Source organism: Parambassis ranga, chromosome 20 (assembly GCF_900634625.1).
Source record: "Parambassis ranga chromosome 20, fParRan2.1, whole genome shotgun sequence".
NCBI lineage: Eukaryota > Metazoa > Chordata > Actinopteri > Ambassidae > Parambassis > Parambassis ranga.
In genome coordinates this window covers 16,508,394-16,522,428 of record NC_041040.1, presented here as the reverse complement: position 1 = coordinate 16,522,428, position 14,035 = coordinate 16,508,394, and the positions used below count along the sequence as shown (strand labels likewise).

Genomic DNA, 14,035 nt, shown 5'->3' with positions numbered 1-14,035 from the left:
TTTTAAACTAAATTATTATTACATATAAATTAACTTAACTGGCTCTTACAGTCACTTTGTTATTTACAAGCTGCAAAACACGTGGAAAGTTGTCGCAGCTCTCTGAAGAAAGCAGGAGGCTGTCAGTTCAGTAATATTAAATAAAAAAAGAAGACCTACTTTAACTTGTAGGTTAAGTGTTCTGTGCTAACTGCACACGTATGTCGCAGCCTCATAGGTCTTAGTAAAGCCTGTTTAACTGTTGTCCTTCGCAGGGGGAGAGGCTCTTATTAGATTCCTGAATGGGTTTACTGAGAGCACACCCAACCCGCCTGCCAGGGGGACAAGAATATCCTCCTCATGGGTCCTCCTGGAGCAGGGAAAACCACCGTAGGAAAGATTGTGGCCCACAAACTGGGGCTGCCTGTCATAGATGTGGATGATGACGTTCTGGAACCGACATGGAAGATGCCTGTGTCTGCCAAACTGGCAGCAGTTGGTGGACAGCGTTTCTTGGAGGAGGAAGGTGACGCTTTGTGTAACTTCTCTGCCACAGTGATTCTATATATGATGATTATATATCATCATCGTCACTTAAACCTTGATGTTTAGTTAATCAATAAAGAATCAAAGATAGATTTATCATTGAAAGTGTGTCTTTGTTAGTCTGAGCCATACATGTGTAATGTCAATGGAAGAATGGTAGAGACATTTATTGGAGTAAATCTGACCCCTTTAATGTATTAATTGCTGGGTATGTAGATGGTTTTGAACCTCTCGAAGAGGTTGATGTCCCTCTCCAGCTGCGTCATGGCCTCCTCCAGTCGGAGCTTATGGGTTTTCCTCGACAGGGTTTCAATGATGAGAGGCAGGCATTGGTACTCATGGTGCACCTTATCCCAGTTTTTCTTCAGGGTCTAGAAGGACAGAGAGATAAATATCAGGATTCAGAGATTTTATAGAGTAAACAGGAGTCAATAAAAGGTACTGGCAATAGTTGATGGATGCTGAAAAGGTTCATTCCTCTCCCTAAAGTAATGGAATCATTCTGTTCATTTCCTGTGCTTCTTCACTGGTTCCAGGTGCCTGAATGATCCCCTGCTGTTTCAGAAAAAAAGGACTGCCGCTGTGTAGCCATGTTTTTAGGTACCTCCAGGACAGCTTGACGCTCCTCCTCTGACAGGTTCTTCATGGATGCCTGCTCCCTCTGCTCCTTCAGAAAGTCCTCGTGCCTCTCCTGAGCAATTCGCTCTTCTTCATTGCGCTGCAGCAGGTACTCAGGCACCTGACCATAGTCCTGCAAACAGAAGGAGGAAACTTTAGACATGTTTTGAAATAAAACTGTTGTAACTAAACCATGTATTGAGTAATTCAAGAAAACACCTTTTTACGGCTGTATTTTGGGACAAGTCCTGAGTTTTCAAGGAGCTGCTTGGATCCTTTGTTGCTGTCTACAATTGTAGGATGCGGTTTCTTCGGCACCATTACAGTTGTGTTTAAACAGGCCTTCTTGGTGGGGATTCCCATGAGTGGGACCTCAGTCCTCAAAGGAACTGGTGGCTTTCTCACAGTGCGGACGTGCTTTGAGGGAGGTGTGTCTGAAAGAACGCAAAAAAGGAAGAAACTGATAATCAACACTCAAAAGAAAATCAAACAGCCTAACTGGGGAACTCACTTTTACACACTCTCGCCTCTGTTGAGCACTTCTTGAGGTAGTTATCAGGAGGCGACACCATTATTTTTGCCGGTCCCATAGTTCTCCTCGCATCCTTATTTGACTTGCTCTCAAGAAGCACAGCTGGCCTGTGCTTTGACATATACCTTTACCAAACAGACCGAAATAATCAATTACTACAGTCACTAAAATCATTTCAGAGGTTCAAGAAAAGAATACAACTGATCATTTCTTCATTTTCATAACAAACAAAGTTAAGCCAAAAAACACAACTCCTGTCACTTAACCCTCATGGACTGTTCGCAAACACTACCCTAATGTGTTGTTCAGGACAAAAACGTCCCCTAACTTTAACAGTTTTAAAAATATATCAGATAAATAATTTTTTGAAATTTTTTTGCATTGACCTTTTAATTAACTTCAGTTCTAATCAACAGTAGTGAAAAAATCATTTTCCCCCAGGATTTTAACCCTTTAATTTTATAAGGGGTGGTGCTGAAAATTGGAAAAAAAAACACACAAAATGGCTAATTTTTAATAGTAAAGGTGAATGTGGACTGGATTTTTTTTTAACCTTTATTACAGTCTTGGTCATGTCAAACATCAGTAAAAAAATTGACTTTATTGCATTATTGGTTTTTGCACAGCACTGGATTTTCTTTTTTTCTCCCATTTTGTCCCATAGACTTACATTATAACCACTTTTTTTTGACTGCACAGCCATGGCACTACATAATCATGCATTCTTGATTGTTGGTGGTTTACCCTGTTGGTAGGAGGTAAAATTTGTGATTTTTACAGTTAACAACTTAATGACCATATTAACTGTAAAAATCACACTTTACCTCCTACCAACAGGGTAAACCACCAACAATCAAGAATGCATGATTATGTAGTGCCATGGCTGTGCAGTCAAAAAAAAGTGGTTATAATGTAAGTCTATGGGACAAAATGGGAGAAAAAAAGAAAATCCAGTGCTGTGCAAAAACCAATAATGCAATAAAGTCAATTTTTTTACTGATGTTTGACATGACCAAGACTGTAATAAAGGTTAAAAAAAATCCAGTCCACATTCACCTTTTCTATTAAAAATTAGCCTTTTTGTGCCTTTTTTTTCCAATTTTCAGCACCACCCCTTATAAAATTGGTGATTAAAGGGTTAAAATCCTGGGGGAAAATGATTTTTTCACTACTGTTGATTAGAACTGAAGTTAATTAAAAGGTCAATGCAAAAAAAATTCAAAAAAATATTTATCTAATATATTTTTAAAACTGTTAAAGTTAGGGGACGTTTTTGTCCCGAACAACACATTAGGGGGTAGAATTTGCCCACAGTGTACTGTTGACCAATGAAAAATGTTAAAATCATATTAACAAAAATTATGTAAAATTAAGCTTGTTGAGCAAAAATTATTCAATTTGTTCACATATTGACAAAGTTATGGCCAAAATAAACAGAAAAATTTCTCTCAGAGGACAAAAATGTCCCGAACAGTGCATGAGGGTTAAATAAGTCAATTGTGAGCTCCTTGTTGAGTAAATCCAACATAGATGAAATACTTTTGTGTGTGTGTGTGTGTGAGGGTAAACAGCAAACAACAAAGTAGTTAGCTAAATTAGCATGGTGGCTAGCTAAGTGAGTTAGCTAAGATAATGTAACTCACAGCGGGGGTTTTTCAATCTTCCGCTCTTTCTCTGGAATGCAATTGTAGATGCTTTCTGGCGGCTTCACACCTTCAGGCATGTTGAATAATTTCAACCCAAAAGGTACGAATCAACTGAGTGGTTTCTGTGGCCGAATAATAACCTGAAGAAAAGCTTGCTCGAATTTGTTTGCCAACACAAGCGCAGGACAGTTGCTAGGCAACCTGCGGAGGAGGTGTTGCATTCTGGTATAGTAGGTATTTTTGTACGCATGTCTTCCCATTATATCTGATCTGTCACGTATAACCTTTATGCTCCTTGCTTTATATTCTGTCCGCACAGTGGTCTGCATACCATGGGTTTGTTTTAGCTACAGACGCACACACACCTACAGAGGACCTGGCCTACGTTCTATACTATTATCAGCACCGGCTGATTTTAATATTAGATTTCAACTTAGCAGTCGCTGTAAACACAATCACATAATGTTTAGTCTTTGCTTTATTGTCTTGAACTCATGGATTTCCAAAATAACGCCCGTCAAAATCGTACCTTCGACTTTATAACAATGATTTACGAGATTAACCGAGCACTTGAACGCAGCACCCGTTCAATCAGTTTTATATTTATTTCTTTCGCGATTAAAAGCACATTTGTTGCCCTAAATTATACAGTCGTATTGATTCAATGTGCTGTGTAATATGTAGCTTCTGTAAATAATTATAATGCATAACTAACAAACGCAGGGGGAATTGGTTCCTACTGCGCTTCCGTAGTGATTAAATTTGTCCCTCCGAGCTGGCCGTAGTTGTTTATGGAGCCTGCGGAATAATGTGCCTGAAAGTGATTCTTTCTTTCATAGTATTCAACAAAATAAGCTGTGACTTTGCTGAGACATTTGTCAACGAGATTTGAGGACACAAAGCCAAGACCTGAGGTGAGCGTCTTGCCTAAAACTATGAATAACAATGTAACGTCACTATGATAGAATTCTTTTTAGTCAGACCTGTGTCTCGTGTTTTACCTTGACATGTTTCGACTACTTCCTGCAGTCTTCCTCAGAAGTCACATGATGTTACGTGACGTGTCTGCCAGCTGATCTTATGCAGGTTGTGGCGCCATTCTCCCACTACTCCAGGTAGTGGGGGAACAGCGCCACCTGTAGTCCGGCTTCCTCAGCGCTGTGTCCCAGGTGTGGGACAGCAGTCTGGTCTCCTCAGGACAGTGTTCCAGGTGTGGGACAGTGTAAAAGTTCCCTCGTCCCAGTTCATTGTCCTATTGGCCCGCTTCCTTATTTCGATGGCTTCCTTAATCCACCGTTTGAATTTGTTGTCCTCGTTTCCGATCACTTTTGCCCCATCCCAGTCCATAATGTGCCTTTCTCTTTTGCAATGATCCGAGATTGCTGATTTCAGGTTTTCTTGTTGTGCTTTCTGTTTTGTTGCCCTTGTGCTCATCCCAGCTGATTCCTTTTCACATTCTGTTTTATGTTCTTTTTTCCGTGTGCTGAATGATCTTCCTGTTTCACCGATGTATGTTTTATTGCAGGACAGGCAGGGTATTTCGTATATGACGTTGCATTTTTTGTCCGGTTCGATCTTGTCTTTTGGGTGCACCAGTAGTTGTCTGAGTTTACGATGTGTTTTGACGGGTGTATTGATGTTGTGTTTACTCATTGCTCTTTGTATTTTTTCCGTTATTCCACGGATGTAGGGGAGTGTCACCATTGTTTTATTTTGTTTTTGGTTTGTGTTTCTCTTTTTTTCTTTGTTTTTTCTGTTGTCGATTTGTTGTTTTCCTTTTTTGATTGCCCACATGGGGTACTGGCATTTTTTTAAGGCCTTTATGATGTGTTTTTCTTCCTCCTGTCTGTCTTGTGGGTCTGTGATCATGGTGGCTCTGTCGAATAGTGTTCGTACGGCGGAGAGTTTGTGTGCGGTGGGGTGTTCAGACGTCCATAACAGGTATTGGTCGGTGTGTGTGGGTTTCCTGTGAATTTTGATTTTTATGCTGCCGTCCTGTAGATGTGTGATGTTTATGTCCAAAAAGGTTATCGTACTGTCTTTTTCCTCCTCGTGTGTGAATTTGATTTTTCCTGTGCTGTCTATTTTGTTGAGGTGGTCTGTTAACTCCTGTGTGTGGCCAGTTTTTATTTTTTCCAGGATGTCATCCATGTATCTCCTCCACATTTTGAGACCGCATTGTGCAGGTGCCGTGCAGATGGCCTTCTCTTCTAGGTCCTCCATAAAAAAACCACTCATGATGGCTGAGAGTGGGTCCCCCATTGCAAAGCCCTCCCTCTGTCTGTATAAAATACCCCTGAATTGGAAATATGTGGATGTGGATACGAAATGTAGCAGCCGGGTTATGTCGTTAACTGCTAGATTGGTCCGTTTGTGTAGTGTCTTGTCTGTCCTGAGGCGGTTCTCTACTATCTGCAGTGTTACGTTTACTGGTGTTTTGGTGAAGAGGGATATTACGTCATGTGATATGAATATTTCGTCCGGGTGTACTGTGGTGTCCCTGAGTTCCTGCGCTAACTGGTTTGAGTTTTTACAGTGTTGTTCGGTGAGGCCTAGTAGTGGTTTTATGAGGTCAACTAGTGCTTTTGATAGGTTGTATGTTACTGATCCAATGCTGTCCACTATTGGGCGTAGTGGTGTGTTTTGTTTGTGGATTTTGGGTGTGCCATATATTCGTGGTGTGATACTGGCTGTGGGCATGAGGTGGTTGTATGTGCTCTTATCTATTTTACCTTCCTGTAGTAATGGTTTGAGTAGTGTTTTGAGTGTCCTTTTCTTTTCTTCTGTGGGGTCCTTTCTGAGCGGTTCATATGTTTCAGTGTCTTTTAACATGTTTTCCATCTGTTGCTCGTAGTGCTTAGTGTCCATAATGACTGTTGTCCTACCTTTATCCGCGGGTATGATTGTGATGCTCTTGTCCTGTGCCAATGTTTTAATTGCTTTGGCTTCTTCTTTTGTTATGTTAGCTGGTGGTATTTTTGCGGATTTTAGAATACCTGCTATCTCGTTCCTTAGCTCTGCTTTTTTCCCCTGGTCCGGTATGGATTGACACGCTAATACGGTGGCTAGGATGAATTCTTCGTGTGGTATTTTGTTTGGTGTGACAGCATAGTTAAGTCCGCGAGACAGGACGTCTATTTCTATCTTTGTTAGGCGGCGTTGTGAGATGTTTTTGACCCATTTTTCTTTTTCCGCTTCGTCTGTGTCCTTATTTCTATGTTGTTTTCGTGTTATTAGTCTGTCCAGTTTTTTGATGTGTCTTACCTTTGTCCGTTCAAAAAATATTTCGTGCGTCTGCCTCAGGTGTTCTTTTACGAGTTTCTGTGTGTTTTCTTCCGTGGGGTATTTCAGTCTGAAAGCTTCCGTTTGTGTTTTTATCTCTGTGTTGATGTTGGTTATTTTGCTTGTCGTGCAGCGTATCCTTTCTTTAAGGAGCGCTGTGCGGGTTTTCTCTATTATCCTATTTGCATTTTGGGTTGGGATGGGGTTTTTTACTTCCAAGCTTGGTGGTGTTACTCCCTCGTCTCGGCATCTCAGGTTGAATTTAAGGTGGTTGCGATAGCGTGCCCTTTTTTGTTCCAGCTGCTCCAGGCGTCGGAAATCTTTGACACATTGTTGTCCAAAACTTGTTCGTAATATTTCGATAAGGTTCATTTGGTCTTCACCTATTTATGAACTAACACAAGACACAGGTCTGACTAAAAAGAATTCTATCATAGTTCATAAATAGGTGAAGACCAAATGAACCTTATCGAAATAATGTAACGTCACTTTGTTATACAAGCTGCAAAACACGTGGAAAGTTGTCGCAGCTCTCTGAAGAAAGCAGGAGGCTGTCAGTTCAGTAATATTAAATAAAAAAAGAAGACCTACTTTAACTTGTAGGTTAAGTGTTCTGTGCTAACTGCACACGTATGTCGCAGCCTCATAGGTCTTAGTAAAGCCTGTTTAACTGTTGTCCTTCGCAGGGGGAGAGGCTCTTATTAGATTCCTGAATGGGTTTACTGAGAGCACACCCAACCCGCCTGCCAGGGGGACAAGAATATCCTCCTCATGGGTCCTCCTGGAGCAGGGAAAACCACCGTAGGAAAGATTGTGGCCCACAAACTGGGGCTGCCTGTCATAGATGTGGATGATGACGTTCTGGAACCGACATGGAAGATGCCTGTGTCTGCCAAACTGGCAGCAGTTGGTGGACAGCGTTTCTTGGAGGAGGAAGGTGACGCTTTGTGTAACTTCTCTGCCACAGTGATTCTATATATGATGATTATATATCATCATCGTCACTTAAACCTTGATGTTTAGTTAATCAATAAAGAATCAAAGATAGATTTATCATTGAAAGTGTGTCTTTGTTAGTCTGAGCCATACATGTGTAATGTCAATGGAAGAATGGTAGAGACATTTATTGGAGTAAATCTGACCCCTTTAATGTATTAATTGCTGGGTATGTAGATGGTTTTGAACCTCTCGAAGAGGTTGATGTCCCTCTCCAGCTGCGTCATGGCCTCCTCCAGTCGGAGCTTATGGGTTTTCCTCGACAGGGTTTCAATGATGAGAGGCAGGCATTGGTACTCATGGTGCACCTTATCCCAGTTTTTCTTCAGGGTCTAGAAGGACAGAGAGATAAATATCAGGATTCAGAGATTTTATAGAGTAAACAGGAGTCAATAAAAGGTACTGGCAATAGTTGATGGATGCTGAAAAGGTTCATTCCTCTCCCTAAAGTAATGGAATCATTCTGTTCATTTCCTGTGCTTCTTCACTGGTTCCAGGTGCCTGAATGATCCCCTGCTGTTTCAGAAAAAAAGGACTGCCGCTGTGTAGCCATGTTTTTAGGTACCTCCAGGACAGCTTGACGCTCCTCCTCTGACAGGTTCTTCATGGATGCCTGCTCCCTCTGCTCCTTCAGAAAGTCCTCGTGCCTCTCCTGAGCAATTCGCTCTTCTTCATTGCGCTGCAGCAGGTACTCAGGCACCTGACCATAGTCCTGCAAACAGAAGGAGGAAACTTTAGACATGTTTTGAAATAAAACTGTTGTAACTAAACCATGTATTGAGTAATTCAAGAAAACACCTTTTTACGGCTGTATTTTGGGACAAGTCCTGAGTTTTCAAGGAGCTGCTTGGATCCTTTGTTGCTGTCTACAATTGTAGGATGCGGTTTCTTCGGCACCATTACAGTTGTGTTTAAACAGGCCTTCTTGGTGGGGATTCCCATGAGTGGGACCTCAGTCCTCAAAGGAACTGGTGGCTTTCTCACAGTGCGGACGTGCTTTGAGGGAGGTGTGTCTGAAAGAACGCAAAAAAGGAAGAAACTGATAATCAACACTCAAAAGAAAATCAAACAGCCTAACTGGGGAACTCACTTTTACACACTCTCGCCTCTGTTGAGCGCTTCTTGAGGTAGTTATCAGGAGGCGACACCATTATTTTTGCCGGTCCCATAGTTCTCCTCGCATCCTTATTTGACTTGCTCTCAAGAAGCACAGCTGGCCTGTGCTTTGACATATACCTTTACCAAACAGACCGAAATAATCAATTACTACAGTCACTAAAATCATTTCAGAGGTTCAAGAAAAGAATACAACTGATCATTTCTTCATTTTCATAACAAAGTTAAGCCAAAAAACACAACTCCTGTCACTTAAATAAGTCAATTGTGAGCTCCTTGTTGAGTAAATCCAACATAGATCAAATACTTTTGTGTGTGTGTGTGTGTGTGTGTGTGTGTGTGTGTGTGTGTGTGTGTGTGTGTGTGTGTGTGAGGGTAAACAGCAAACAACAAAGTAGTTAGCTAAATTAGCATGGTGGCTAGCTAAGTGAGTTAGCTAAGATAATGTAACTCACAGCGGGGGTTTTTCAATCTTCCGCTCTTTCTCTGGAATGCAATTGTAGATGCTTTCTGGCGGCTTCACACCTTCAGGCATGTTGAATAATTTCAACCCAAAAGGTACGAATCAACTGAGTGGTTTCTGTGGCCGAATAATAACCTGAAGAAAAGCTTGCTCGAATTTGTTTGCCAACACAAGCGCAGGACAGTTGCTAGGCAACCTGCGGAGGACGTGTTGCATTCTGGTATAGTAGGTATTTTTGAACGCATGTCTTCCCATGATATCTGATCTGTCACGTATAACCTTTATGCTCCTTGCTTTATATTCTGTCCGCACAGTGGTCTGCATACCATGGGTTTGTTTTAGCTACAGACGCACACACACCTACAGAGGAGGACCTGGCCTACGTTCTATACTATTATCAGCACCGGCTGATTTTAATATTAGATTTCAACTTAGCAGTCGCTGTAAACACAATCACATAATGTTTAGTCTTTGCTTTATTGTCTTGAACTCATGGATTTCCAAAATAACGCCCGTTAAAATCGTACTTTCACACTATAACAATGATTTACGAGATTAACCGAGCACTTGAACGCAGCACCCGTTCAATCAGTTTTATATTTATTTCTTTCGCGATTAAAAGCACATTTGTTGCCCTAAATTATACAGTCGTATTGATTCAATGTGCTGTGTAATATGTAGCTTCTGTAAATAATTATAATGCATAACTAACAAACGCAGGGGGAATTGGTTCCTACTGCGCTTCCGTAGTGATTAAATTTGTCCCTCCGAGCTGGCCGTAGTTGTTTATGGAGCCTGCGGAATAATGTGCCTGAAAGTGATTCTTTCTTTCATAGTATTCAACAAAATAAGCTGTGACTTTGCTGAGACATTTGTCAACGAGATTTGAGGACACAAAGCCAAGACCTGAGGTGAGCGTCTTGCCTAAAACTATGAATAACAATGTAACGTCACTTTGTTATTTACAAGCTGCAAAACACGTGGAAAGTTGTCGCAGCTCTCTGAAGAAAGCAGGAGGCTGTCAGTTCAGTAATATTAAATAAAAAAAGAAGACCTACTTTAACTTGTAGGTTAAGTGTTCTGTGCTAACTGCACACGTATGTCGCAGCCTCATAGGTCTTAGTAAAGCCTGTTTAACTGTTGTCCTTCGCAGGGGGCTCTTATTAGATTCCTGAATGGGTTTACTGAGAGCACACCAGCTTGCTTTAAGAACTGCCAGATTCTGCCTGAGCTCCGCATCAACACCAAAATCATGGCTGTCCACCAAACCCGCCTTCCAGGGGGACAAGAATATCCTCCTCATGGGTCCTCCTGGAGCAGGGAAAACCACCGTAGGAAAGATTGTGGCCCACAAACTGGGGCTGCCTTTCATAGATGTGGATGATGACGTTCTGGAACCGACATGGAAGATGCCTGTGTCTGCCAAACTGGCAGCAGTTGGTGGACAGCGTTTCTTGGAGGAGGAAGGTGACGCTTTGTGTAACTTCTCTGCCACAGTGATTCTATATATGATGATTATATATCATCATCGTCACTTAAACCTTGATGTTTAGTTAATCAATAAAGAATCAAAGATAGATTTATCATTGAAAGTGTGTCTTTGTTAGTCTGAGCCATACATGTGTAATGTCAATGGAAGAATGGTAGAGACATTTATTGGAGTAAATCTGACCCCTTTAATGTATTAATTGCTGGGTATGTAGATGGTTTTGAACCTCTCGAAGAGGTTGATGTCCCTCTCCAGCTGCGTCATGGCCTCCTCCAGTCGGAGCTTATGGGTTTTCCTCGACAGGGTTTCAATGATGAGAGGCAGGCATTGGTACTCATGGTGCACCTTATCCCAGTTTTTCTTCAGGGTCTAGAAGGACAGAGAGATAAATATCAGGATTCAGAGATTTTATAGAGTAAACAGGAGTCAATAAAAGGTACTGGCAATAGTTGATGGATGCTGAAAAGGTTCATTCCTCTCCCTAAAGTAATGGAATCATTCTGTTCATTTCCTGTGCTTCTTCACTGGTTCCAGGTGCCTGAATGATCCCCTGCTGTTTCAGAAAAAAAGGACTGCCGCTGTGTAGCCATGTTTTTAGGTACCTCCAGGACAGCTTGACGCTCCTCCTCTGACAGGTTCTTCATGGATGCCTGCTCCCTCTGCTCCTTCAGAAAGTCCTCGTGCCTCTCCTGAGCAATTCGCTCTTCTTCATTGCGCTGCAGCAGGTACTCAGGCACCTGACCATAGTCCTGCAAACAGAAGGAGGAAACTTTAGACATGTTTTGAAATAAAACTGTTGTAACTAAACCATGTATTGAGTAATTCAAGAAAACACCTTTTTACGGCTGTATTTTGGGACAAGTCCTGAGTTTTCAAGGAGCTGCTTGGATCCTTTGTTGCTGTCTACAATTGTAGGATGCGGTTTCTTCGGCACCATTACAGTTGTGTTTAAACAGGCCTTCTTGGTGGGGATTCCCATGAGTGGGACCTCAGTCCTCAAAGGAACTGGTGGCTTTCTCACAGTGCGGACGTGCTTTGAGGGAGGTGTGTCTGAAAGAACGCAAAAAAGGAAGAAACTGATAATCAACACTCAAAAGAAAATCAAACAGCCTAACTGGGGAACTCACTTTTACACACTCTCGCCTCTGTTGAGCGCTTCTTGAGGTAGTTATCAGGAGGCGACACCATTATTTTTGCCGGTCCCATAGTTCTCCTCGCATCCTTATTTGACTTGCTCTCAAGAAGCACAGCTGGCCTGTGCTTTGACATATACCTTTACCAAACAGACCGAAATAATCAATTACTACAGTCACTAAAATCATTTCAGAGGTTCAAGAAAAGAATACAACTGATCATTTCTTCATTTTCATAACAAACAAAGTTAAGCCAAAAAACACAACTCCTGTCACTTAACCCTCATGGACTGTTCGCAAACACTACCCTAATGTGTTGTTCGGGACAAAAACGTCCCCTAACTTTAACAGTTTTAAAAATATATCAGATAAATAATTTTTTGAAATTTTTTTGCATTGACCTTTTAATTAACTTCAGTTCTAATCAACAGTAGTGAAAAAATCATTTTCCCCCAGGATTTTAACCCTTTAATTTTATAAGGGGTGGTGCTGAAAATTGGAAAAAAAAACACACAAAATGGCTAATTTTTAATAGTAAAGGTGAATGTGGACTGGATTTTTTTTTAACCTTTATTACAGTCTTGGTCATGTCAAACATCAGTAAAAAAATTGACTTTATTGCATTATTGGTTTTTGCACAGCACTGGATTTTCTTTTTTTCTCCCATTTTGTCCCATAGACTTACATTATAACCACTTTTTTTTGACTGCACAGCCATGGCACTACATAATCATGCATTCTTGATTGTTGGTGGTTTACCCTGTTGGTAGGAGGTAAAATTTGTGATTTTTACAGTTAACAACTTAATGACCATATTAACTGTAAAAATCACACTTTACCTCCTACCAACAGGGTAAACCACCAACAATCAAGAATGCATGATTATGTAGTGCCATGGCTGTGCAGTCAAAAAAAAGTGGTTATAATGTAAGTCTATGGGACAAAATGGGAGAAAAAAAGAAAATCCAGTGCTGTGCAAAAACCAATAATGCAATAAAGTCAATTTTTTTACTGATGTTTGACATGACCAAGACTGTAATAAAGGTTAAAAAAAATCCAGTCCACATTCACCTTTTCTATTAAAAATTAGCCTTTTTGTGCCTTTTTTTTCCAATTTTCAGCACCACCCCTTATAAAATTGGTGATTAAAGGGTTAAAATCCTGGGGGAAAATGATTTTTTCACTACTGTTGATTAGAACTGAAGTTAATTAAAAGGTCAATGCAAAAAAAATTCAAAAAAATATTTATCTAATATATTTTTAAAACTGTTAAAGTTAGGGGACGTTTTTGTCCCGAACAACACATTAGGGGGTAGAATTTGCCCACAGTGTACTGTTGACCAATGAAAAATGTTAAAATCATATTAACAAAAATTATGTAAAATTAAGCTTGTTGAGCAAAAATTATTCAATTTGTCCACATATTGACAAAGTTATGGCCAAAATAAACAGAAAAATTTCTCTCAGAGGACAAAAATGTCCCGAACAGTGCATGAGGGTTAAATAAGTCAATTGTGAGCTCCTTGTTGAGTAAATCCAACATAGATCAAATACTTTTGTGTGTGTGTGTGTGTGTGTGTGTGAGGGTAAACAGCAAACAACAAAGTAGTTAGCTAAATTAGCATGGTGGCTAGCTAAGTGAGTTAGCTAAGATAATGTAACTCACAGCGGGGGTTTTTCAATCTTCCGCTCTTTCTCTGGAATGCAATTGTAGATGCTTTCTGGCGGCTTCACACCTTCAGGCATGTTGAATAATTTCAACCCAAAAGGTACGAATCAACTGAGTGGTTTCTGTGGCCGAATAATAACCTGAAGAAAAGCTTGCTCGAATTTGTTTGCCAACACAAGCGCAGGACAGTTGCTAGGCAACCTGCGGAGGAGGTGTTGCATTCTGGTATAGTAGGTATTTTTGAACGCATGTCTTCCCATGATATCTGATCTGTCACGTATAACCTTTATGCTCCTTGCTTTATATTCTGTCCGCACAGTGGTCTGCATACCATGGGTTTGTTTTAGCTACAGACGCACACACACCTACAGAGGAGGACCTGGCCTACGTTCTATACTATTATCAGCACCGGCTGATTTTAATATTAGATTTCAACTTAGCAGTCGCTGTAAACACAATCACATAATGTTTAGTCTTTGCTTTATTGTCTTGAACTCATGGATTTCCAAAATAACGCCCGTTAAAATCGTACCTTCGACTTTATAACAATGATTTACGAGATTAAC

The 14,035-nt window shown here is 40.8% G+C and overlaps 3 protein-coding genes and 3 long non-coding RNA genes across 6 annotated transcripts; 3 read left to right on the top strand and 3 right to left on the bottom strand.

Annotated features, from left to right (window-relative positions):
- The first annotated feature begins 372 nt into the window (after nucleotides 1-372).
- On the top strand, nucleotides 373-1,334 carry LOC114453029 (uncharacterized). The gene is made up of 2 exons (XR_003672402.1): nucleotides 373-505; nucleotides 1,062-1,334. It is a non-coding gene; the product is annotated as an uncharacterized LOC114453029 (long non-coding RNA).
- On the bottom strand, nucleotides 719-3,507 carry LOC114453025 (enkurin-like). The gene is made up of 5 exons (XM_028432639.1): nucleotides 3,319-3,507; nucleotides 1,655-1,800; nucleotides 1,363-1,577; nucleotides 1,130-1,276; nucleotides 719-896 (listed from the first exon to the last, which is right to left on the bottom strand). The coding sequence occupies exons 1-5, from the start codon at nucleotides 3,396-3,398 to the stop codon at nucleotides 723-725; spliced, it is 762 nt and encodes a 253-aa protein (XP_028288440.1). The 5' UTR covers nucleotides 3,399-3,507; the 3' UTR covers nucleotides 719-722.
- Nucleotides 3,508-7,135: 3,628 nt separating this feature from the next.
- On the top strand, nucleotides 7,136-8,369 carry LOC114453346 (uncharacterized). Its single transcript, XR_003672442.1, has 2 exons — nucleotides 7,136-7,540; nucleotides 8,097-8,369. It is a non-coding gene; the product is annotated as an uncharacterized LOC114453346 (long non-coding RNA).
- Nucleotides 7,754-9,403, bottom strand: LOC114453344 (enkurin-like). The gene is made up of 5 exons (XM_028433204.1): nucleotides 9,171-9,403; nucleotides 8,690-8,835; nucleotides 8,398-8,612; nucleotides 8,165-8,311; nucleotides 7,754-7,931 (listed from the first exon to the last, which is right to left on the bottom strand). Exons 1-5 carry the CDS (start codon nucleotides 9,248-9,250, stop codon nucleotides 7,758-7,760), a joined length of 762 nt encoding a protein of 253 aa, XP_028289005.1. The 5' UTR covers nucleotides 9,251-9,403; the 3' UTR covers nucleotides 7,754-7,757.
- A 525-nt stretch (nucleotides 9,404-9,928) lies between these two features.
- LOC114453544 (uncharacterized) lies at nucleotides 9,929-11,474 on the top strand. The gene is made up of 3 exons (XR_003672453.1): nucleotides 9,929-10,089; nucleotides 10,332-10,645; nucleotides 11,202-11,474. It is a non-coding gene; the product is annotated as an uncharacterized LOC114453544 (long non-coding RNA).
- Nucleotides 10,859-13,655, bottom strand: LOC114453542 (enkurin-like). The gene is made up of 5 exons (XM_028433496.1): nucleotides 13,467-13,655; nucleotides 11,795-11,940; nucleotides 11,503-11,717; nucleotides 11,270-11,416; nucleotides 10,859-11,036 (listed from the first exon to the last, which is right to left on the bottom strand). The coding sequence occupies exons 1-5, from the start codon at nucleotides 13,544-13,546 to the stop codon at nucleotides 10,863-10,865; spliced, it is 762 nt and encodes a 253-aa protein (XP_028289297.1). The 5' UTR covers nucleotides 13,547-13,655; the 3' UTR covers nucleotides 10,859-10,862.
- Between the last annotated feature and the right edge of the window lie 380 nt (nucleotides 13,656-14,035).

Excerpts from the sequence above, each read along its gene's own strand:
- LOC114453025 (XM_028432639.1), bottom strand. The coding sequence starts at position 3,398 with ATGCCTGAAGGTGTGAAGCCGCCAGAAAGCATCTACAATTGCATTCCA. Across the intron at positions 1,801-3,318 it reads AAGATTGAAAAACCCCCGCT|GTATATGTCAAAGCACAGGC; the intron begins GTGAGTTACATT and ends TGTTTGGTAAAG. Across the intron at positions 1,578-1,654 it reads AGAGGCGAGAGTGTGTAAAA|ACACACCTCCCTCAAAGCAC; the intron begins GTGAGTTCCCCA and ends GCGTTCTTTCAG.
- LOC114453344 (XM_028433204.1), bottom strand. The coding sequence starts at position 9,250 with ATGCCTGAAGGTGTGAAGCCGCCAGAAAGCATCTACAATTGCATTCCA. Across the intron at positions 8,613-8,689 it reads AGAGGCGAGAGTGTGTAAAA|ACACACCTCCCTCAAAGCAC; the intron begins GTGAGTTCCCCA and ends GCGTTCTTTCAG. Across the intron at positions 7,932-8,164 it reads AGCGTCAAGCTGTCCTGGAG|ACCCTGAAGAAAAACTGGGA; the intron begins GTACCTAAAAAC and ends CTGTCCTTCTAG.
- LOC114453542 (XM_028433496.1), bottom strand. The coding sequence starts at position 13,546 with ATGCCTGAAGGTGTGAAGCCGCCAGAAAGCATCTACAATTGCATTCCA. Across the intron at positions 11,718-11,794 it reads AGAGGCGAGAGTGTGTAAAA|ACACACCTCCCTCAAAGCAC; the intron begins GTGAGTTCCCCA and ends GCGTTCTTTCAG. Across the intron at positions 11,037-11,269 it reads AGCGTCAAGCTGTCCTGGAG|ACCCTGAAGAAAAACTGGGA; the intron begins GTACCTAAAAAC and ends CTGTCCTTCTAG.